This window comes from Crinia signifera, chromosome 11 (assembly GCF_055691185.1).
Source record: "Crinia signifera chromosome 11, ASM5569118v1, whole genome shotgun sequence".
NCBI classification, from domain to species: Eukaryota; Metazoa; Chordata; class Amphibia; order Anura; family Myobatrachidae; genus Crinia; species Crinia signifera.
Window position 1 is genome coordinate 48,112,169 of NC_139227.1, and position 24,392 is coordinate 48,136,560.

The 24,392-nt window shown below is 47.4% G+C and overlaps 1 protein-coding gene across 1 annotated transcript in view; it reads left to right on the forward strand.

Annotated features, from left to right (window-relative positions):
- The window catches only part of SLC7A10 (solute carrier family 7 member 10), a 45,992-nt gene extending 22,256 nt beyond the window's left edge, over positions 1–23,736 (forward strand). Inside the window, 10 exon segments of the mRNA XM_083164775.1 lie at positions 1,334–1,485; positions 3,393–3,518; positions 6,243–6,396; positions 8,771–8,894; positions 9,003–9,106; positions 11,151–11,208; positions 11,210–11,248; positions 17,821–17,970; positions 19,363–19,540; positions 23,223–23,736. Coding sequence (XP_083020901.1) covers positions 1,334–1,485; positions 3,393–3,518; positions 6,243–6,396; positions 8,771–8,894; positions 9,003–9,106; positions 11,151–11,208; positions 11,210–11,248; positions 17,821–17,970; positions 19,363–19,540; positions 23,223–23,353 — 1,216 coding nt within the window. The 3' untranslated portion in view covers positions 23,354–23,736.
- Positions 23,737–24,392: the final 656 nt, after the last annotated feature.

Below are 24,392 nucleotides of genomic sequence, written 5' to 3' on the forward strand. Positions count from 1 at the left end.
AAGGCTGGCAATCAACAAAAAATGTCCATATTAGATGTTAACATTATGAATGCGTTTACATTTTAAACATGTACATCTATTTGTATATCAACATATTGGTTGTTGAATTTACAATATGCCCATGTCAAAATTCTGGTTTTGACCTTTTGAATGTCAACTAGCTTATTGGATACAAAATATATATTTACATCTTTTGGAGATGGGGAGAGGAATCCTGTGGTTTTCCATGAGCTGCCCTCTCGATGCCACAGAGCAATCCCTGCTATACCCACCAATCTACGAGAGCTTCCAATGATTGCCTCTGAACCTTCCCAGCCACTGTAGGTTCAGGGCCGGCTCTAGGGTGCCGAGATCTGCGGGGCACCACTGAGACCGCATATAACAAAATTAAGGATGCCCATGAGAAAAATACATTTGTGGTAAGCTTATATGGTTGCCGGGTTAAAGCGGTCTAGATCGACAGTTACGGGATCGACCACTCTTGGTCAAAGGCGTCTAGTTAGATGACTAAAGATTGTCCAAGGGATATAGGGGCAGATGTATTAAGCCTGGTGAAGAGATAAACTGGAGATAAAGTGGAAGGAGAGAACGCACCAGCCAATCGGATCCCAACTGTCATATTTCAAACACAGCTGATTGGCTGGTGCGTTATCTCTTCCATGTTATCTCCACTTTATCTCCAGTTTATCTCTTCTCCAAGCTTAATACATCTGCCCCATAGAGTGACAGTGATCGGAGTTAGACACAAGTGGGAGATCGATGGAGCTAAGGTCGACAGTCACCACAAGCTTTTCAGGTTTTTTGGTGCAGCCCAACTTGGTTCGTACGTTACTATCCAAGTGTACATAGAGTTAGAGTATAATAGTGTGCCAAGTGGGACACTGTGCACAAATACCATGTCCACGGGGACCTGGGTCATTCAGAACCCCAAACAATCCCTGAAAAAAATCTTGTCTACGTGGTGACTGTTGACCTTATCTCCTTCGATCTTCCACTTGTGTCTAACTCCCGTCATAGTCACTCTAGACCCCGTCAACTATCTTTAGGCCTCTAACTAGACACGTAAGTCCAGGGGTGTTCGATCACCTTAACTGTCGATCAAAACAGAGTGGATCGCCTATCCCAGAACCGTTGTAGGTGGCAGCTTCCACTTGAAGGGTTGGAGAGTGGGTATTGGTGGCGGCATGGCGTTGAAGTTTTGCCTAGGCTTCCAGCAGTCCTTACACTGGCCCTGTGTATGGGCATCTACGTACTTGTCCATAACTTAGGTTTGCTCCCATAATAGAGGGAAACACTTCCACGTTGCACCCTGATGTGTCTCCATCTCTTACAGATTCCTCCTCCTGTGGAGTGCGGTTCTTATTATGTACCCCACCAGCCTGGCAGTCATCGCACTGACATTCTCCAACTACGTCCTGCAGCCGGTCTTCCCAGACTGCATCCCACCCTACGACGCCACAAGGGCGCTCTCCCTGGTCTGCTTATGTGAGTATGCCATTGGTGTGACGTGGGAAATACGCATGTGCTACACTCAAGATCATGGTTTATTCAGACTTCGGTACTTGTGTAGTTTCACGGTGCCTGATATATCGGATGCGATATCGAAAAGATAAAAATATCGGCCGATATATAGAGTGCGATATCGACCGATATATAGAGTGCAATATCGACCGATATATAGAGTGCGATATCGGCCGATATATAGAGTGCGATATCGGCCGATATATAGAGTGCGATATCGGCCGATATAGCGAGTGCTATATCGGCCGATATAGCGAGTGCTATATCGGCCGATATATCGAGTGCTATATCTGACGATATATCGAATGCTATATCGGTCGATATATCGAATGCTATATAGGTCGATATATCGAATGCTATATCGGTCGATATATCGAATGCTTTCCTAAGCGATTTTTGACCTGTTCATAACCCCACTATGCATGGAGTTGATTTTATATAGTGTGGTGAGCGTAGTGAGCCCCGCGAGGGGACGTGGATTACGGAGCTCGCCACACTATATAAAATCAACTCCATGCGTAGTGGATAGTACTTAGATATGAACAGGTCAAAAATCACTTTGGATCACATCGATATATCGGCCAATATCGCATCCGATAAATCAGGTGCCGTAAAACTACACAAGTACCCAGACTTCTACCAGTCTGAAAATTGTAACATGCAAGGGTGTGTTTAACCCTTTGAGTGCCAACGGCTCTGTGAGAGATGTGCAAAATATCCGCTACAAAACACCAGCGTCGCTCACATTTGTTATAGGAAAAAAACATGTTGTATCCCAATTGCACACTGAGTGAGAAAATAACTACATATTAATCAGATAATACAGAGATCTTGGTTGCAGATATCTGCAACCAAAATCTCTGTATTATCTAATTAATATGTAGTTATTTTCTCACTCAGTGTGCAATTGGGATACAACATGTTTTTTTCCTAGACAGAATTACCCCTCCCTTTTGGCACCTGAGTGACACACCTCTGATTGAGCAGCTTACCAACAAAAGTGTTGCACATTTGTTATATAAATTGAAATAAAATATGTTGTAAAAAAATAGATTCTATTTCCTACATAAGGTAACATTACCGATCATTGTGATGGATACAAATGTTTTCTTGGCAATTTTCACACCTATTTTGAGAAATGCACTTGTCACTCCTCAAAGGGTTAATAAAGTTGCTTTGAAAGCTCAACTGAACGCTGGTCGCTAAGAATTCTCATCCGCGCGTTTGGGTCCGAATCGGACCCACAATGTCTTCTGTATCCCTACCCTCAGCAGCAGCACACGGTTACATTTTGGCAGACATTTCTTTGGGTGGGCTAACAGCAGCAAACGGGACCATAATAGGAAACTTATTTTTCTTTTTGCTTGGCAAAACTCAGGGCTATTTGGAGGGAGAACAAGTGAATCAATCAGTGAATGACCTGTTCTGTACCTGTGATTCACATATTTACCACAAGGTGGCAGGAAACCAGCTCTCAGCCTGAGAAAACATTAAACCGTCTATACTGCGTTTCTAGTTGTGGAGTTGTTGCCCATAGCAACCAACCAAAATCTAGCCATGGTCTTACAGAAGGTTCTAGATCAGGCATGTCCAATGTTGGCCCTCCAGATGTTCTAAAACTGCACATCCCAGCATGCTTTGCAATAGTTTAGCATTCTTTAATAGCAAAACTGTGGCAAAGCATGCTGTGATGTGTAGTTTCACAACATCTGGGGGGCCAACGTTGGACATGCCTGTTCTAGATAAAGGTTAAGTCGAACCAGATTGGTTGATATATTTACCCCCTGCTGTGACCATACAGCTACAGTACAGTCTGCAGCTTATACCTGGCACCTCTGTCCCTGACCTGACACCTCTCTCTTTATTCGCAGTGCTTCTCACCTGGGTGAACAGCTCAAGTGTCCGTTGGGCGACGCGGATTCAGGATATATTCACAGCCGGAAAGCTCCTGGCGCTGGCTCTCATTATAGCGATTGGGTTTATGCAGATATTTAAAGGTACCAAACTAGTTGTGTATGTGGTCTCATCAATAATATGGTTGCAGAACGTAAGTGCGCCCTTAGGAGAAATGCCGATTGCTCTTTTAGAATCTATAATCTCAGTCCTATGGACACAAAACACCTGATTCTGAATTGGAGGCGAAGCAGAAGTTTTTTTTTTTTTCTAAAGTAACTTTGTATCTGGAACAAACCATGCTGCAATTCCAGGGGGATAAATATACTTATATTGTTTCTGTGCAGGGTAAATACTGTCTGCTCTTGCATGCAGTCCACAAAATGATAGGCTGCTATATTCTTTTGCAATTACATTTCAGTTTGGGACCCCTCCCCCATCGAACTCTGCACTTGTTACATCCGCCCCCTCTGCTGTACCACCTGCATTAAGTACAACAATGATCCTCACAGAGGGCCTTATTCTAGTACACTCTTTCTGACAAAATCATTCTTAGCTAGACACAACCATGTGCACTGCAGGTGTGGCAGATCCAACACGTGCAGAGAGAGTTAGATTTGGCCGGAGGTTTTACTTCAAAGTGAGATCTATATTGCAGTGTGAAAATAAAGCAGCCAGTATTTACCCTGCACAGAAACTAAATAACTCACCCAAATCTAATTCTCTCTGCACATTTTACATCTGCCCCCCTGCAGTGCACATGGTTTTGTCCATCTAAGAAGGATTTTGTCAGAAAGAGTAAACTAGAATAAGGCCCAGACACCCTTGATTTTTTGACTTGCAGACTTGGTGGCGCGTGCGCAACCCCCCCCCCCCCCAGATCCCGGCGCCCTAGGCAGCTGCCTCAACCTACCTAATGGTAGAGCCGGCCATGTGCACACCCTTTTCCCGGTCCATATGTGCCCACTGAAACATAAATGTGTACCGTGTTGACAGTGCTGGCCACTGGGTGGCACTATATTACCACTAACACCAAAATCCTACATAGGAATTACTATCGGAAAAGTGCCATTGAATAAGCTTAGTGATGGCATAAAGTGGTTGCATGGTAATAAGTTTATGGTTTCACCGTTGATGGTATGTTGGTACTTTTGCGCAGTGGGCACGCTGAAGCTTCCACATGTGCAGAAAATGTACATAGCAGGGATGACACCATCAGATAGCTAAAGGAAAACTACAAAAAAACAAAAAACTTGCAAATAATGCAATCCAACCATGGAATTCATAAAGCATTTTCATCATATCGGGAACATCAATGGTCCCAAATCTGACCTTATGTCTCCTGTACGGCCATGGCACACCAGCGCTATGTTTGAAGTTTGCCCCATGTCTCATGTCCATGTCTTCTGCAGAGTCCCGTATAGCCATATGAGTCTTTTAGTTGCCGCAACCCACCAGCTCCTGTGCAACTACTGAGCGCACCATCCACCACTGCCCTTTCTTGACCTTGATTTGTTCCTTCACACTGCCATTAATCAATGATACATTTTGCAGCTTTTCTAAAGTGTACTGAGGCTACTATGGCAACCACAGTCCCATGATGGTGTGAGCAGAGAGACTAGGAATGCCCCCATGAGCTCTTTTACCACTGTGACATCTGACCCAAACCCCCACTTCTGACATCACATAACATGCTGGAAGCCTAAGAACCTGTGTCTGTGTTGTAGAGTGACTTGGGGGGGTCATGTAATAGGGTCCGAGTTTTCAGATTGCTGACAGACAATGTCTAGGTTGACCCAAAAGACCGACATGCACAAGGTCGACATTGGAAAAAGGTTGATACATGGGAAGGGTGTTTCATGGTATTTATGATGGTCAACATCTGAGCACGTGGACCGCCAGTTAGTATACCACTACACTCTCCATGCCACGTTACCGTTTGCAATCAGAATTTATGTGGATGGTAAAAAAGGATAATAAAAATGTCAAAAATGGCCCAAAAAATTAATGTGTTGACCAATCCTAACCTTTTTCATGTGTCGACCATAGCCATGTCGAGGTTTTGACCATGTCAACCATATTTATGTTAACCATACAGGTATTGTGTGGACCTAACTGTCCACTTAGACATGGTCTGTCAGCAATCCTATTACATAAACCCTATAACCATACTTGCCTACTCATACAGACCGCCTGGTCTTTCAAAAACCATGTGCCGCACCCCCTGCAAAGGTAGGCAAGTCTACCAGCATTGACACCCCCCCCCCCCCAGCCATCCTTGAAAGTGGATGGTTCAAAGAGGTAAGTGACTCCATTGCTGTTATTCCATTGAATAGTGGAGGATGGAACCATATCAATCAAATACACGTCCATGCATTGTGAAGCCACGCCCCCTTTAATGATCCAGCCATGCCCCATACTACCCACCCATTGTGTGTGAGGCAACATCCCCTGTTCCACAGACCTTGGTATCTGCCTCTCGCATGGGGCAACCAGAAAGCTGGCAGGTATGCCTATATCAGTATGTAGCAGCCATACTTGCTCTCTCTCCAGAGAAAATTTAAAAAGGATATAACGAGCTATATAAAGCAGTCATGTCCAAACTATGGCCCTCCAGCTACAAGTCCCATCATGCCTTGCTATTAGGGAATGCTAAAACTATGGCAAGGCATGCTGGGATATGTAGTCTCACAACAGCTGGAGGGTCACAGTTTGGACATGCCTGATATAAAGTATACAAAAAAATGCTTCAAAATGACTTACATTTGCTATTTAAGTCATTATTCTACTTGTAAGGAGACGTGATGCAAATATCACTTTTTGTACAGGAAACTATGAAGCGTTAAAACCAAGTAATGCGTTTAATTTCTGGATGACCCCCACAGTGGGGCAGCTGGCTCTGGCCTTCTTACAAGGATCCTTTGCATTCAGCGGTTGGAACTTCTTGAATTATGTCACAGAAGAACTGGTGGATCCCCGACGGTGAGTAGAATATTCCTCTCATTCTATATTCATTGCTTTTTAAGTGGCGTACAGGCACAAGTCACCGGAGACCCCACTCCTGCCCCTCACACATGAAGTCTTCATTTTTACATGAACTATTTAGAGGAAATCTGAATCCGTAAAATGAATATTTTATATAAAGTGCTCGTTCTTTACTCCGCAAACTCTCATTATCACCAGATAATTTGAATGCACATTACATTATATTAATTAAATTTTAAGCTGTTGCGAACTGTGAAAATATGGGCACTGCATACAATACGGAGAGGAACCACACGGGCACTGCATACAATACGGAGAGAAACCACACGGGCACTGCATACAATACGTAGAGGAACCACACGGGCACTGCATACAATACAGAGAGGAACCACACGGGCACTGCATACAACACGGAGAGGAACCACACGGACACTGCATACAATACAGAGAGGAACCACACAGGCACTGCATACAATACAGAGAGGAACCACACGGGCACTGCATGCAATACAGAGAGGAACCACACGGGCACTGCATGCAATACAGAGAGGAACCACACGGGCACGGCATACAATACAGAGAGGAACCACACGGGCACTGCATACAATACAGAGAGGAACCACACGGGCACTGCATGCAATACAGAGAGGAACCACACGGGCACGGCATACAATACAGAGAGGAACCACACAGGCACTGCATACAATACAGAGAGGAACCACACGGGCACTGCATACAATACAGAGAGGAACCACACGGGTACTGCATACAATACAGAGAGGAACCACACGGGCACTGCATACAATACAAAGAGGAACCACACAGGCACTGCATACAATACAGAGAGGAACCACACGGGCACTGCATGCAATACAGAGAGGAACCACACGGGCACTGCATGCAATACAGAGAGGAACCACACAGGCACGGCATACAATACAGAGAGGAACCACACGGGCACTGCATACAATACAGAGAGGAAGCACATGGGCACTGCATGCAATACAGAGAGGAACCACACGGGCACGGCATACAATACAGGGAGGAACCACACAGGCACTGCATACAATACAGAGAGGAACCACACGGGCACTGCATACAATACAGAGAGGAACCACACGGGCACTGCATACAATACGGAGAGGAACCACACGGGCACTGCATACAATACAGAGAGGAACCAAATTCATCAGCCGCTTCCCACCTCGGCATCTGCCGCTATGTGGTCCTCACCGCTGCCCAGACTCCGCTGATCACCGATCCCTGTACCCTGCTGCCAGCTCTCCAGGAGTTTCTTACATACAATAGTAATTTGAAGTGAGCCTCCCGGAGAGCCTTAAGGCCACCAACAGTCAGCGACTAAAGGTGCCCACACACGCACCGATCCCAGCGTGCGTTGTGGGCTTAACTAGCACACATAGCATCGCATCGTATGCCTTGTGCAATGCTATAAAAAGCTAGTACAAAAAGTATGTGCAGCACATACTTTTTGTACTGTGCGATGAGGTGCCGCGGGAGCGCGCACCGCCGGCATCAGTGCGTGTGTGGGCACCATAAGGCTGCCGCCAAGCTTCAACAAGCACACAACAAAGTATTACATGATGATGTTTGCAATGTCACATGTTTGTATACAAAGACATTTTATTACAAGCCTGTGTGAGTCCCTTTCATCTATGAGGATTCAGGCTCCTCGCACTACCGTCCTGTATCCGTATGCTAGGATATGAAAGAGATGTGCAGGAATACTGCCAACCCAGGGCCTGAATTATGCTTGGAAGTAAAAAGCAACCATGTCTAAAACGAACCATGTAGCCACGCAACGGGAGCAAATGTATCTATATAGTTTCTGTGCACGGGAAATACTGGCTGCTTTTGCATGTAGCCCACAAATATTAGACAGCTTTATTCTCATACTGCAATTTACATTTCAGTTTGAAAACACCCCACCAAAATCTAAAGCCCCATACACACTAGACAATATCCTTTATGAATGATATCATCAACAATTGAACATACACACTAAATGATATTGTTAATGATATCGTTGAGTGACGCCATCGGGCCCCCCCGGCTCCGTACATGCACTCGTTGACAATATAGTGGAAATTGAGTTTCATGTACGGGTGATGGAGAACATCGGTAACGACCCGCGGGAGAGCGCATCATTAATGATATGGAGCGTAAACAATGGACAAATGATAGAACTCACAAGAACCAAAATGAGCTACATCATTTGTAATATGGTTTAACTCTTTGTGCACATGTTACATCTGACACCCTGCAGTGCAGCACAGTACTGCTCAGGTGCTTGTAGTTCCTCCCCTGGGACAGGTACTAAATATGTTCTGATCATTTACCATTATGTGTTTAGGAATCTACCTCGCGCCATATTCATCTCCATCCCGCTGGTGACGTTTGTCTACACGTTCACGAACATCGCTTACTTCACAGCCATGACGCCTGAAGAGTTGATGTCCTCCAATGCCGTGGCAGTTGTAAGTAGACGCGTTTCACTACCCAGCTGTCGGACAATCTATAGTGTTTCCCCCCTCTCCATATATACCTATATATATTTAAATCTCTCCCCCCTTCTGTTGCTTTAGACATTTGGTGAAAAGCTACTGGGCTATTTCTCTTGGATCATGCCAGTGTCAGTAGCGCTGTCCACATTCGGCGGGATTAATGGATATCTCTTCACCTCATCCAGGTTGGAGGGAGTATGGTCTAACCCTGTAGATGTAGCATCTAACATCTTTTCCTCTGCAATCAGTAGCAAATCTCCAATCAGCAGAAAGACTCTGCACCTTGTGATTTCAGGGGGGCGACTGGTGCGGTGTTATATAGAAGTTTGGGCACTTGTGTGACAGCACGCCTGCAATTACAGTGTCTGTTGTGTGCACGACAGGGAACACATTCTGTAGGATATGAGAGGATAAACCACCAGGTGGCACTAGTGTAGCACACTTGGTCTTAGTAAGTGTTCTTTTCTTAGGGAGATGGTCGCTAGATTAACAATATGAAGGTCGACATACATTAGGTCGAATACTTAATGGGAACACATTCAGTGGCGTAACTATAGCTCCGCTGCCCCCGCGGTGGCGGGGGGGCGCAGAGAAATTGGGGGCGCCGCCGGGGGGGCTGCGGGGCTATAGTTACCCGCAGTCTGCGTCTCGCCCGGCTCTCTGTCAGGACCTTCCTGACGTCACGGTCCCGGCCGGCTCCTGCTGCAATGAAAACTGACAATTAGAAAATGGCTGCCCCCCTACTGCAGACAGTTTTCTGTCTGCAGTAGGGGGGCAGCCATTTTCTAAGAGTCCGTTTTCATTGTAGCAGAAGGAGCCGGCCGGGACCGTGATGTCAGGAAGGTCCCGACAGAGAGCCAGGCGAGACGCAGACCGTGGGTAAGAAGGGGGGGGGGGGGGGGAGTTAGGTGCGGCGGGGGGGGGGCTAAATAGTTAGTTACGCCCCTGAACACATTAAATATGTCGACATGGCTAAGGGTGACAGTCAATAGGTCGACATGAGTTTTTCATGTTTTTTTTTAGCCAACTTGTGTGGACAGGTGATATTTCATACCCTACCACCCACTAGGGCGTGGATGGAGAATACAATAGTGTGCCGAACGCAGCGGTACACTGATACCGTGTCCATGTCGACTTACGGTGAAATTCGGGAAAAAAATTCAGGTCAACCTTTTGACTGTTGACCTTCCAATTGTCAACCTTCCAGCTTTTTCGACCTTAGCCATGTTGACCCAAGTGGTCGACATTCATACCCAGTTCATGCGGAGTAATTTCCTGCAAGCAGAATACAAATATTACGCGTTCTAATATATAGAACCATCTACAGGTCTACATGTTTTGTGGATTTCTTTGGTTGCGTTTGAGAACCACTGGTTTAGGCCTTCTCTTTATGCAGCACTGGACACATTCCAAAAACCAGAATGCAAACACAACACGCAGAGAGTACGTACGGGGAGAATATACAAACTCCACACACATAGGGTCATGGTGGGAATCAAACTTCTATGAAGCCACACCCAAGATATGATATTGTGAGAGGAAGAGTTATGGGGGAAGAGAAGCTACACAATGACCTCTGTATGGGGGAAGAGAAGCTACTGTAAGCTGTACGTGTCCTACCACAGTGACCCCGACCTAAACCACTGGATGTTATGGCCACTAACCCAGGATTAGTGCATATAGTCACATAGTACCCATATTTCATTAATTACTAGTGAGTTACATCTATTTCTTTGGGTCATTAATTACACCCCCACCCCCCTTAGCTGGAAATCCTTAAAAGATGGTCTGTAGGGGGTGCACGAGGACTGTAGCTGGGAAAACACTGCACTAATTAGTACTCTGTGTAAATGATATAGCAATGTTACTTAATCATGACACCGTCCAGATTAAGATCCTTCCATTAAACATTTTATTAACTGCATTTGTCTTTCCTGCAATTGCCTACCTCTGTAATAATGCTTTATGACAAGCAAACACCATGTAATCATTACATTAGCATAGAATTAACGCCAAAGTACAGAAATATTACTCAAGGTGGACGTTCTCCACTGAGGCCTCACCGTCACTGCTTAAAGCGCTATCCAACCAATCAGTGACTGAATAGCAAGTGGTGGAGTGGTCACTTGGAGCGGACCTTCCATTTGGAGAATCTCCACTGTGAGTAGAGCGCTTCTTGGAGCACTTGGAGTAGATGGATGTTAACCCATGTGCTGCCTCTTTCCACAGGTTATGCTTCTCCGGAGCCCGAGAAGGCCACTTGCCCAGCTTACTGGCCATGATACACTTTAAAATATTGCACCCCAGTGCCAGCCCTGCTTGTTTGTGTAAGTACGATATAGGAGCGTTTGCCTGCCTGTATACTGTAGAATGGCCTAGGCTGTATTACCAGAAATAAAGAGCACTGATGCAATAGCGCCCCCTATTTAGTCCTGTACATGAAAACATAGCGGATGTCATAGCGTAGCCATGCGGAAGTCTCGGGAAGTGTCTAGCTGTGACTAAGGCCCCAGGAGGGTTTTTGGACTCTTTGGACTTACTGGGCGACTTTGAGCTGAAAGTCGCGCAAAACAGGAGGTTTGAGCGGCTTTCAGCTCAAAGCCGCCCAGTGTGTATGCCACGCATCATCGCCGGGAAAGCCGTTCATCTGCTGGTTATACCAGCAAGAGTGGCTTTGAGGATGGCTTAGCATAGCTCTGCGCTATGCAAAACCGTCCTCTCCCCCCCCCCCCCCCCCCGACGGTCAAAATACTGACAACCATTGACCAACGGTCAAAATCCCAACAAGGTAAAAATCCCAACAATCCCGTGTTCTCCTTGAGAAAAACTGCATTTAGCAGTCGAAAACGCGTCTGGAGTTACTTTGGATTTCCCCTGGAGGGTTTTGGACTCTTTGGACTTACTGTGAACATCTAGGAGGAGCAGTGGTTTTTATCCCAGGCATCAGCCCTGCTTACCTGTGCTTGTTTTGAGAACTTAGATTTCTGTCTGGTTTTCCACCACCCACGGTCACATCCTGCCATCATATATTCCATGAGGGAGGAGGATTCTTAAGTCTATCTAATTAAGTCACCTGTGCTCAAGCCTGGATATCTACAAAACCTGCACTGTTGGTGTGCCTTGAGGACCGTGGTTGGGAATGCCTGCCCTAGTGGATGGTAAGGCATGAATTACCGCCTGTCGGCACATGTCAGGTCAAAAACAGTGAAAAAACCCATGTCGACCTTGCGACCTGTCGACCTTTTCACCTGTCTACATACTATATGTCGGTATTTTGACCTTGTCGGCATTTTAAATGTCAGTATTTTGACCTTATCGGGATTTTGACCGTCAGTCAATGGTTCTCGGTATTTTGACCTCGCTCACCGTGCTTTGGCTGCTGTAACTTTTACAATTGGAGATCATATGGAAAACGCATGTCAACCTGTTCATGTGTCAACCATTTAAATGTCAACCTTTTGGCAATGTTGACCTAGTGCATGTCAGCAGTTTGTCAATGTCAACCTAGGAACTGTTAACCTATCATTCGGGTACTTAAATATCTGTAATGTTCATTATATCACCCTGCAGCTTCCAAAACCCTGTGCAGTTCCTCTCACCTGGCTGGGGTTTCGCTCTGTGCTGTGGTGCTACTAGCACAGTGATGTCTGTATTTCAGCACTGATATGCAGACCAGACTGTGCTAGTAGCACCACAGCAGAGCGCGACACCCCAAGAAGGGAAGAGGAACTGCACAGGGTTTGAAACATTTTGGTTGCTATAATGTACACTGGGGCAGATGTATTAAGCCTGGTGAAGAGATAAACGGGAGATAAAGTGGAAGGAGATAATGCACCAGCCAATCAGATCCCAACTGTCAAATTTCAAACACAGCTGATTGGCTGGTGCGTTAACTCTTCCAAGTTATCTCCACTTTATCTCCAGTTTATCTCTTCTCCAGGCTTAATACATCTGCCCCACTGTATCTGCACATGGAATAAAGCCTGGTTACTGGTTATAAATAACCTAGTAATAATGTAAGAATGATAAGGATACTGCATTGGCTGACAAATTATAAACATTGTTCATATTTTCTTCCACACAAATATGGCATGGAATTGTTACACACTACTATACACAATTATACAGTACACTGTATGTATGTGACCCACAAGATTTACAGAACATTTCTCTCCAATGCACAGTGAATACTTCACAAAAACACGTTTGGGCCGATGTACGAATGGGGCCATGACGTATAAGAAATAACGGGATCCTGCTTCACCTGCATAATGAGGCATTATGGGCGAATGTATTAACCCCCCCCTCCCCCCCCTGCTGATAAGGAGAACATAAGCAGAAATAAGCAGCGATAACAGCTCTCATTATCAGCAGCCCTGCGCATGCGCATTTCTTCTCTCCCCCCCCCCCCCCCCCCCCCCCCCCCCCCCGACCGTCTCTCTGGGCATGTACAAGATCCCGCTTTTATTGGGACATGTTGTGCACAGCCCAGAGCCAGCAGCAGTGCTAGCGTTGTCCCCACAGTGGGGATAGGACAACGCTAGCTCTGAGCTGGGGGGGGCGGGGGGAATTGCATTGGACAGCCCGACCAAGCGTTACTCAGTGGGCTTTCCCTAGCGCACATTTCAAAACACATAATCCCCCCTCACCTGTAACAGCACCAACCTCCCTCTGCCGGCACCATATAAGACTGCAGGACCCTATCACTACGGCAACCGCTTCAAATAATAATTACATATAAAATACAGAGCGCCAAAGGTTGGATCATATACTGTATAATCCTGCAAATAACCTCCTGCTAGAAGACATAGCATCTGTAATATTAGTGATCATGTACTCACAGTAGTGCTCTCTCCAGCCTTCCTCTCAAGGGAATGTGCATTCATCAGGACTGCAGCCACCTGTGCTACCACATGATGCACACCTGTGCTTCCCCCTGCAAAACCAAAGGAAATGTCTCTTCAGATAAGAGCTCATGCTGAATATCAACTAGACACATAATTAACTAATGCTGAGGTACTCAGTTAGACTAATGCTGAGGCACTCGGTGACTAGTAATGCTGAGGTACTCAGTTACATTAATGCTGAGGTACTCAGTTACACTAGTACCAAGTTACTCCCTTGCACTAATGCTGAGGCACTTGGTTACACGAATGCTGAGGTACTCGGTTACACTAATGCTGAGGTATTCCGTTGCACTAATGCCAAGTTACTCTCTTGCACCAATGCAAGGTACCGAAATGCAGTAATAATGCCAAGGTACTCAGTTGTACCTTCCAATATGACCCATTCCAGGGGGAACAAACTGCTCTGCTCCTGGTCTTTCCTCTTGCTGTACAATTGCCATCACATGTATTGAGCAGGATAATTGATAAGAAAGGTGTTTCACCACAGGTGATGGCAATCATACATTACCAGGGTACTCCAGGAACAGAGCATTGTGTCCTCTTGAAGAGGGTCATGTTGGGAGGTATGCACTGGTGCAGCAGGTGCACTGCACGGGGCCACTGAGGCCTAATGGGTGCACTGCTGCCCAGACCAGCAGTTTGTACCCTTGTCACCCACTGGTATGTGGCCCACATTATACTTTTGCACCTGGGGCCTGGGCCTAGGGTTGCCTACCTGACCCTCTCCTTCAGGGAGAAAATGCTCTGTTCATGGCCTTCCATAGTGATATATGATTGCCACCACCTGTGGTGAAGCACCTTTCTTATCAATTACCTAGCTCCCCACAGGTGATGGAAATCATACATTACCAGGGAAGTCCAGGAACAGAGTATTTTCTCCCTGAGGGCGGGATGTACTAAAGGGAAAATGCGGTAAAACGGGGGTTTTACCGCATCTTCCTATTTACCATCACCCGTTGGTCCCGTTTTCGCTTGGCTGGGTATCACCCTATATAAGCCTATGGGCTTCTATCGCCGCCTGACGTCCGCGCGCCCCCCCCCCCCCCCCCCTCCTGATCTCCTCCTCCCCCAGCAGGTGTTACAGCCGGGAGGACATCCGGCTGCAAAGGGGAGGAGGAGACGCAGGGGGACACTGGCAGCCGCCGGGATGTGACAGAGACCCCCGCAGACCACATCACAGGTATCGCGGGGGTCTCCGTCACTGCAACCCGATGCTAGCCGCATATGTTAATACATAAGCGGCAGCATCGCGGCGGCTGCCAGGCGAAGGGCGGCGATGTATATTAATACATCCCGCCCTATAGGAGAGGGTCAGGTAGGCAACCCTGGCCTGTCCCCACCACTCACAAATTCCGCCACTGCCTGCAGCCATTGATTGTAGGGGGGCGGGCTGATACATTCAGGGTATTTCTACATTGTTTAAATGTTCATTTAGCACAGAACATCTTTTTCTACATCAATGCGCCCAACAGCGCCCCCCACCCCCTATACAGAGGTGAAGGAAGCTGCCAGCCTCTGGCTTGATTTATCCATTGAGGAGACCACAAGTAACATCACAGATGAATGAGGCGGAAGCAGGGTAGGGATGGCCATCGTTGCCATTGCCATCGATGGTTGCCATCGATGGCAATTCTGCAACAGGCCATCGATAGTGCTACAGTGATAGTGATATTTTTACATATCGATGCTCATCCATTGTGTTTGATTGATTGGCCTGTGGACCAATCAAAACACGGGGGCGGGGCTTCGCGAGTGTCAGGGGACGGAGCTATGCTCCGTGTCCCGGCACTTTGAAAAAAATAAAAAAAGCAAAACATTGTTTTGTCAAATTGTCAAAACCATCTGGTTCTCCCCCATCGATGGCAAAAGTATTCGACATCGGCCATGAACCATCGATGATTTCGAATCATCGATGGTCGATGGCCATCCCTAAAGCAGGGGCGTAACTACTTCCTTCTGGGCCCCATAGCAAAATTTTGAAAAGGGCCCCCCGCCACAGGAGAAGAGGATGACAGGTGTGTGGGGGGGGGAGGGAGAGAGAGAGATTATATGGAAGGGGGGGGGGTGTAAAGGGGAGGTCGTAGCAGAAGAGAGGGAGAAAAAAAGGAGACATGGTGGGGAGGGAGTAAATGAGAGGAGGTGGAGAGAGACAGAGCGAGAGAGACATACAGTGAGAGAGACATACGCGTGGACGTCGTACGGCGGGAGGCGAAAGAAGCCCAGGGGGTGGCGATACCCAGCCTTGCGAAAACGGGGCGGACAGGGATTGATACATAGGAAAATGCCGTAAAACGGGGGTTTTACGGCATTTTCCCTTTAGTAAATCTCGCCCACAGAGAGAGAGAGAGAGAGAGAGAGAGAGAGAGAGAGAGAGAGAGAGAGAGAGAGAGAGAGAGAGAGAAAGGGAAGAAAATGAGGAGGGGGCACCTGCATCACTTTTTTTTTCTTCTATTCACATCCTCTCCCCTCCGACCCACAGTTCAGGCTGCCCTGTTCCTCCCTCCTTCCCCCTCCCCTCCCCCTCTTACCAGCACAATTGATGCTGTCACGCCGAGTCTTCCTGCACTGACAGCTCTGTGTCTCCTGTTCCCAGGGCCTGGGTCTCCCACACAGAGCAGGCAAGCAGCACAGCGTGTTTCACGCCGGGGCTGGTCATTAGATAGTGACGTCAGTCTCCGGCAGCATCAAAGCAGGGAGGGAGAGGGGGGAAGGCTGATACAGCCGAACCACCACATTCCCTTCATTATGTAGCAGCGCATCGTCGCCAGCGGGGGGGAGGGGGGAGGGGGCAGAGACGGCACCACCGACACTGCCAAGCGAGCATAAGGAAAAAGGGTGCAGGGGATGCCTGCTGTGCTATGGGGCCGCCCAAGGGCCCGGGCCCCATAGCAGCTGCACCCTCCATAGTTACGCCACTGGGCGGAAGGATCTGTCCTGACAGTGATAAGCACCTCATGTATATATGGTCGGTGTGCATTCTAAGATCCCCCCTTCCCCCACAAGCTGACAGTGATAAGCAGTGCCTCATGCCGCTTGGTCTCTCTGCTTCCAGTCCTGGTTCAGGGAACAGTATCCATTTCCAAATGTCTGTATACCTTCACAATACAGCCTTTGGTTTAGGGATAAAAGGGGCACAGGCTGTGGACAAACTTGTCGGGGGGGCAATGGTTGTATGGTGGGATTTGTCTGAGGGGGAACAGGCTATGGGTGAGTGTCTGAGGGGGCACAGGCTATGGAGTGAGTCTCTAAAGGGGGCACAGGCTATGGGTGAGTGTCTAAGGGGGCACAGGCTATGGGTGAGTGTCTAAGGGGGCACAGGCTATGAGGTGAGTCTGAGGGGGCACAAGTTATGGAGTGAGTGTGTGAGGGGGAACAAGTTGTATGTCTGGTGGGATTTGTCTGAGGGGGCACAGGCTATGGGGTGAAATAGAACCCCAGAGTTCATCATCTGTGTGCATGGCAGATCACAATAGCGCTTGTTTCTGGCGACTTCTGCAGCAAGAAAAGGTTGCAGGAAAACATGGTGGCAACTGGGTAGAATGGAATCTAGTTGACCTTAATTAGGTTGCCAGGCAATGCGATTGTCCCCATGTGGTCGACATTCATGAAAACAATAGGCCGACTGATACAAGCGGTTGACATGGTAATGGTCGCACAAATAAGGTTGACACAATTTTTTCTTTTATCATCTACAAGGTGTACGTTTGGGAATAGTAACCTGCTCCAATTGTAGCGGAGATGTGTCATAAAATAAATGACTTAATTTTGTAAAAATTGTGGGTGGACGCTGTGCAAATGGCCACGTTCTGTAAATGCGCACCAGACAGAAATGCACTATAATGTGGGCATCACAATTCAGACGCGACAGTGGCAAAAAAGACACAGCTGCCGCGACTGTGTCCACCTCTGAATAGGGCCCTTACTTTCTACACTACGTTATTGTACTTATAGCAGGCTGACGGCATATAATAACTGGGGTTTTTGTCTTTCAGTGCGGAGCGACAATTATCATCATGTTAGTGGGCGATACATACACCCTAATAAACTATGTGTCTTTTATTAACTACCTCTGTTACGGAGTAACAATTATGGGGCTAATTGTTCTTCGCTTCAAGAAGCCCAAAATGTTCCGACCAATCAAGGTAAGAGCCCCACCACAGTACGCACCATGTGTACCGAATCTGTCACAAACATACATATTAGTGTATAAGACCTTGTTATCTTCTCCCGACATTTTTACTTTGACATCAGTACATGATTTACCGCAGGGGGGCCCCGCCTTGAGATCCGCTGCCCCAGAACTGGCCCCCCGGCTAGTGGTCTCTACAGGTGTTTTAGAGATTCCTCCCAAATCTACAGACACCAAAGTCAGTTCAGTAGAGGTGTGGGGAGAAGCTGGGATTGGGGAATACCCCAATCATCTCATAGGGGGAGGGGGAGTATAAACTAAGAAATAAACGTTGACATTTCTGCATGCATTATAGATCCAAGCTGCATCCTAGGATGCAACATCGGATCAACTGTGACACCATTGGGCCGGCTGCATGACCGTGGGGGTGCTGCGAGCAGGCCACTGAAGGTCTCGGCAAGTAGCCAGTCCCTTCTATTTGAGAGAAGGGAGGGACACCCTGCACCATAATACATACACCACTGCTATAGTTTATAACATCCCCCCACCCCAAAGCAATATAAATGTTACTTCCTGTACATGGGGAGTGTAATATATGACGGTCAGTGTCAGTGTATTATATGACGGTCAGTGTATTATATGACAGTCAGTGTCAGTGTATTATATGACGGTCAGTGTCCGTGTAATATATGACTGCCAGTGTCCGTGTAATATATGACGGTCAGTGTCAGTGTATTATATGACGGTCAGTGTATTATATGACAGTCAGTGTATTATATGACAGTCAGTGTCAGTGTATTATATGACGGTCAGTGTCTGTGTAATATATGACGGCCAGTGTCAGTGTCTGATAAGATGGTCAGTGTATTTTATGATGGTCAGTGTATTATATGACGGTCAGTGTCAGTGTAATATATGATGGTCAGTGTCAGTGTATTATATGACGTCAGTGTTAGTGTATTATATGCCGGTCAGTGTTAGTGTATTATATGACGGTCAGTGTATTATATGATGGTCAGTGTCCATGTAATATATGGCGGCCAGTGTCAGTGTCTGATAAGATGGTCAGTGTATTATATAACGGTCAGTGTATTATATGACGGTCAGTGTCAGTGTAATATATGAAGGCCAGTGTCAGTGTATTATATGACGGTCAGTGTCAGTGTAATATATGAAGGCCAGTGTCAGTGTATTATATGACGGTCAGTGTCAGTGTAATATATGAAGGCCAGTGTCAGTGTATTATATGACGGTCAGGGTCAGTGTAATATATGAAGGCCAGTGTCAGTGTATTATATGACGGTCAGTGTCAGTGTAATATATGAAGGCCAGTGTCAGTGTATTATATAACGGTCAGTGATGTCACATGTACAGATGATGTGAGCTATGTATCGCTTTGTTTTAGGTAAACCTACTGATTCCAATCACCTACCTGATATTCTGGGCGTTCCTCCTGATATTCAGCTTTTACTCCGAGCCAATAGTGTGCGGCGTAGGGCTCATCATTATTTTGACGGGCGTGCCAGTCTTCTTCTTGGGCGTTTACTGGAAGAATAAACCAAAGTGTGTAGATAGATTTATTGGTAAGTAAGAGACCTTCATACCGTATGGTTATTTGCTGACACCTTTACCCACACTCTGATGGTTTGGGGGATGATACACACCGTGGGGCATATTCAGCCTCTGCCAGGAATATCGTGAGTAAATATCGGCAGTTTTTGGCTAGAATATACATTCAACCTATTCAATGTTTTGGCTGTTTTTTATCCAATGGCCTCAAGCATTCCAATAGTCGATAAAGACATGGATTGGGCAAATCGGCATCATGATTGTCGAAACTGATAATACAACTGAATATGTCCCTTAGCATGATTGGCAAAGTATGTTAGCCGGGCACCAGTAAGTCTTGGATAGTGTGTTACCCGGGCACCAGTAGGTCTTGGCCAGTGTGTTACCTGGGCACCATTAGATCTCGGCCACTGTGTTACCCGGGCACCAGTAGGTCTTGGCCAGTGTGTTACCCAGGCACCAGTAGGTCTTGGCCAGTGTGTTACCCAGGCACCAGTAGGTCTTGGCCAGTGTGTTACCCGGGCACCAGTAGGTTTTGGTTTAGAAGGCTAATGAGACAAGACAAAGGGAGAGATTTATCAAAAGTTGGAATGTTACAGTTGGGAGCCAATTAGCCAGGGCTATGCTTTATGCTGTATCTCTCTCATTTTCAAGGCTTAGTAAATCTCACCCAGAATGCCTAGAGCTGGGGTAGCCAACCCTAGTCCTCGAGAGCTACCAACAGTGCATGTTTTGCAGGTCTCCTCACAGAATCACAAGTGAGCTAATTAGCTCCATCTGTGGATCTTTTAAAATGTATCAGTGATTAATTAGTGCAGCTGTGCAGCAGCTAGGTTGTCTGGAAAATGTTAACTGTTGGTAGCTCTCGAGGGCTAGGGTTGGCTACCACTGGCCTAGAGAAAGACTGCTAAGGGGCCTATGCACTATGCTTTGGTGAGAGATACAGGGGGGTGGAGATAAAATACCAATCACCCAGATCCTAAATGGCAATTTCCAAGCCCAGAATGTAACGTGGCAGTTAGAAGCTTATTGGCTCTTCTGCACCATATTCCCTGTGATTTCCCCACTGCGTTTGTGCAGACCTTTGGGGCAGTGGCGGGCCAGGCATTTTCTCAGCGATTACAGAAGCACCTGCTTTAGTTACTTTTATGTTTAGTCTTGTGCTCCCTGTATTGTTCTAATATGTGCCCTATGTACGGCACTGCCAACCACTTTTGGCTCTTACAAATTCAATGTAATAATAATGCCTATTAGTGCTGGCAGACGGGTATGGATCATAGGGTAGACATGCAAAGGGTCAACATTGCTTGTCGACACAAGCTCAAGGCTTACGCCTGAATGATCAACACAATAAAATGTTGACATTTGTTTTTCTTTTTTGGGGGTAAGTATATATATCTGAGCACTTGGGCCCCCAATTAGTGTACCACCACGATACTACCACATCAACTGTATGAAGCAAATAGCCAAATAAAACAACGATGAAAGGTTGCCGTGGCAACTACTTTGTTACTATACAGTACAATGTGGTTTACACCTGTTACTACTTGCAGGGCAGCCGAGAGGTATGCTGGGCCCAGGTAAAATTTGGTGGGTGTGGCCTAATTGTGGGAGGCGTGGCCACCTCCTGCGATTAGACCACGCCCCAAAAATGTTTAAGGTGGGTGACAAAACTAAAGTCGTCCCTCACCCCCACAACCTCAGCAGCAGCACACACCTACAGCATGTGCTGTGCTGACAGCAGGCTCAGCATGATCTCTCACGCTGTCAGTGAAACGCTCATGCTGAGCCTGCTGTCAGCACATCACATGCTGTATGTGTGTGTGATGCTGCTGCTGCCCAGCAGGGACGGAGGGGCAAGGTATGTGGTGGGTCGGACCAGGGCCCCTGCCGGGCCCCTCCAGCAACCCCCCCCCCCCCCTTCTCGGAAGCTCTGACTACTTATCCATCCTGCTTGTTGTGCATTGAGACTTATTGATGACTTTCTAAGCTTATTAGGAGTATCTACAGTATATGTGTCCGATTCTGGTTCATTTGCAGTGATCCGAAATTGGCCCCTGCCCTGGTGGATGGGGTTTGTGCATGCGTATTTGTGCGCATGTGCAAACCCAGTCTGTGAGGGGCCTCTGCGATTTCCATTGTTGCTGGGCCGTTCGCAGCGGGGAGGGAGGGCGGACGGGGGCTGTGCTGGGACATGGGAATGCTGGGCGTTCCCATAGGTGCACAGGCGGGAAGAAGTGTGCTTGGGGCGGGCATGACATCAGCCACCTGCTCTGTCTTTGACCCGGTGCCTGTGAATATGTCAGTCTCCACTGACTTACATTTGCGAGCCCAGGAGAAATCATTCACCGACCATCGAATGATGGCTGTGAGAGGATATATCAGTGGGAGCAGTGGCGTAACTACAGTGGGTGCAGGGGATGCAACTGCTATGGGGCCCAGCCATTTGGGGGCCCGAGGACCCAGCAGGCTATCCCCTGCACCCTTTTCAGTTTTTTCTTCCTTATTTTAATTTAAAATACCGTAGTATTCTTAGCCGTGCAGTGCAGGGACTGGAGCTGTCAGCTTTATTTCCGGGCAGGAGGCTGGGAGTGCAAAACAAAAAACTAGAGGGCGCTGCTCCTTTGTCTGTATTTAGCAGACAGTCACTGAGATAAACAATGTGCAGCAGGTTTCTCCTTCACACGAGGAGCTGCTAGCCTGGGACGTCTGAAGGGGGTGAGAGAGCCTCTAATATCAGCTAGAAGCAGGTAACTGGCTGGGGGTTTGAGGTCATGGGTAGCCTCCTTGCCCCTTCCTTGCAATGTTCTGTAACTAACTGCCTGCGCCCCCCTCCCCTTGCAATTTCCTATATCTGTCTGCCAACCCCCACCAAGTGACAGTCGGCCCCTTTCAATCCTGTAAACTAATCTGTAAGCTGATCCTGCCAAGTGACAGCCTGCTCCCCTTTTTCTATGAGGCATGTGCCTGTCAACCCCCAAATTGACAGCCTGTCCCCTAGTAGTGCCTCTCCTGCCAGCTATCCCTTCCCTCCCTCTCCCTGTCACACTTACATACCTCCCAACTCTGCCAGGTCTGCAGGCGGGACGCTGCTGCGCGCCGTATGGGGGCGTGGCCTAATTTGGGGCGTGGTCTATACTCGTGGCTCCCCGTGAGGCCACGCCCCCATTTTGCCGCTATGGAGGCATGACCCAGAGGCTCTGTGAGCCTCTAGCCATGCCCCCTGGCTGCGGGAATAGACGCTGTGCGCATGCGCACAGCGTTTATTCCCCGCTGCTTAGCAGCTGACAGGGGGGACTCCCAACAGCCCCCCCACACCGCGGGACACTGCCACCCGCGGGTGGGACAGCGGGACAGGCCCTGATAATCGGGACTGTCCCGCTAAAATCGGGACTGTTGGGAGGTATACCACTATCAAGATGTTGCTATGGGGCCCACAAACTTCTAGTTACGCCCCTGAGTGGGAGGACACTCTGGGACTTGGTAATCTGCGATCTTTGCAGCTGAGTCAACCAGAACAAGGCCCTATATGTAGAATGTACCCCTACTACTCCTGCTGTATACTGTATGTCATGCATGTAAGAATAGTCTGGCAGTATGAGCATTCCTGCCACCCAGTGTGTTTCTCTGCAGTGCGTTTGCTCCGCCCAGAGTTTGCTTTGTGTGATAAATTAACTCATCAAACTGTACTTTCAGAAACCATGACATTTTGTGGCCAGAAAGTCTGCTACGTTGTGTACCCACAACCCAGCCCTCCGGAGGACGACCTGGAGCTTTGCAACGACATTGCGGAGTCCGACAAGGAGAAGTCCATCAAAATGCAATGAGCCGCTTCCCAAGTATCAACTTGCATTTTGTTTACATGCCAATTTGTGGAGAAAATGTACTTGAAGCCCTAGCAACATAGAGAAAACCCTGAAAGGAAGGTGTGCGGGGGGTGGAGGAACGTCCCAGAAAACAAACACGCGCAGGGACTTTTTGACATTTGACAGGCGAGTAACCGAAATCAATTGGACGCTTTTGTTTTTGTTATAATGTGCTAATTAACCCCTTCCCTGCCTGGGGCAAGAACACGGAGACCCAGGAACACTGTTCGCCGGCAGTGAAACGTACTGCTGTATATTCTAACTGAGAAAACATGGTTGGCCTTCCTGTTGTATAAATCAAACGGGCCTTTTTTTCTCTCAAATAAAAGCCTCATTTTCAACCACCTGAAGTCTATTGTGCGAGTGTGAAACCAGATGTAACTGTTTAACAAATGCAGTGTCCTGGAATCAAAGAAAGGGAAATAGCGCCCCCTGCTGTGAAGGCATGGTACTGCTTTTAGATCTTTTAGAGCAGTGGTCAGGAAACAGTGGTAAATTACCCCAAATGGTGTAATGGATGGTTGTGCTGCTGAGACACAGCCGGGTTTGCATATGAATCTATATGCATGCCCGGCTGTTTCTTGGCAGCGAGATTGTCCATTACCCCCATTTCATTACATATAGAATATATGTATAGATTCTATATGCATGCCCCGTTGTGTGTGTGTTACAGTACTGTAGTGTACAAGGACCGGATGCAGTGCAGTGTGTCAGGTCCTTGTGTATAACATGCTTCCCTGCGTGATGCCCCAGCCCTGCCTCCAAGTCCGCCCACTTCCTCAGTAGAGTCGACTAGTTCCTGCGCCATATCGGCAGCGCGCAGTCTGTACTGCCGTTGCGGCAGTGCCGAGTTTCTTTGCCTGGTTATAGGCTCCTGTCATGGTATACCCATCTCTAGTCTAGGGGATACATTGCACAGACTGTCCCTATATCATATTGTAATACTCAGGGGCGGATCCAGGATAAAATGACAGGGGGGGCACCATGATAAAAGAGGGTT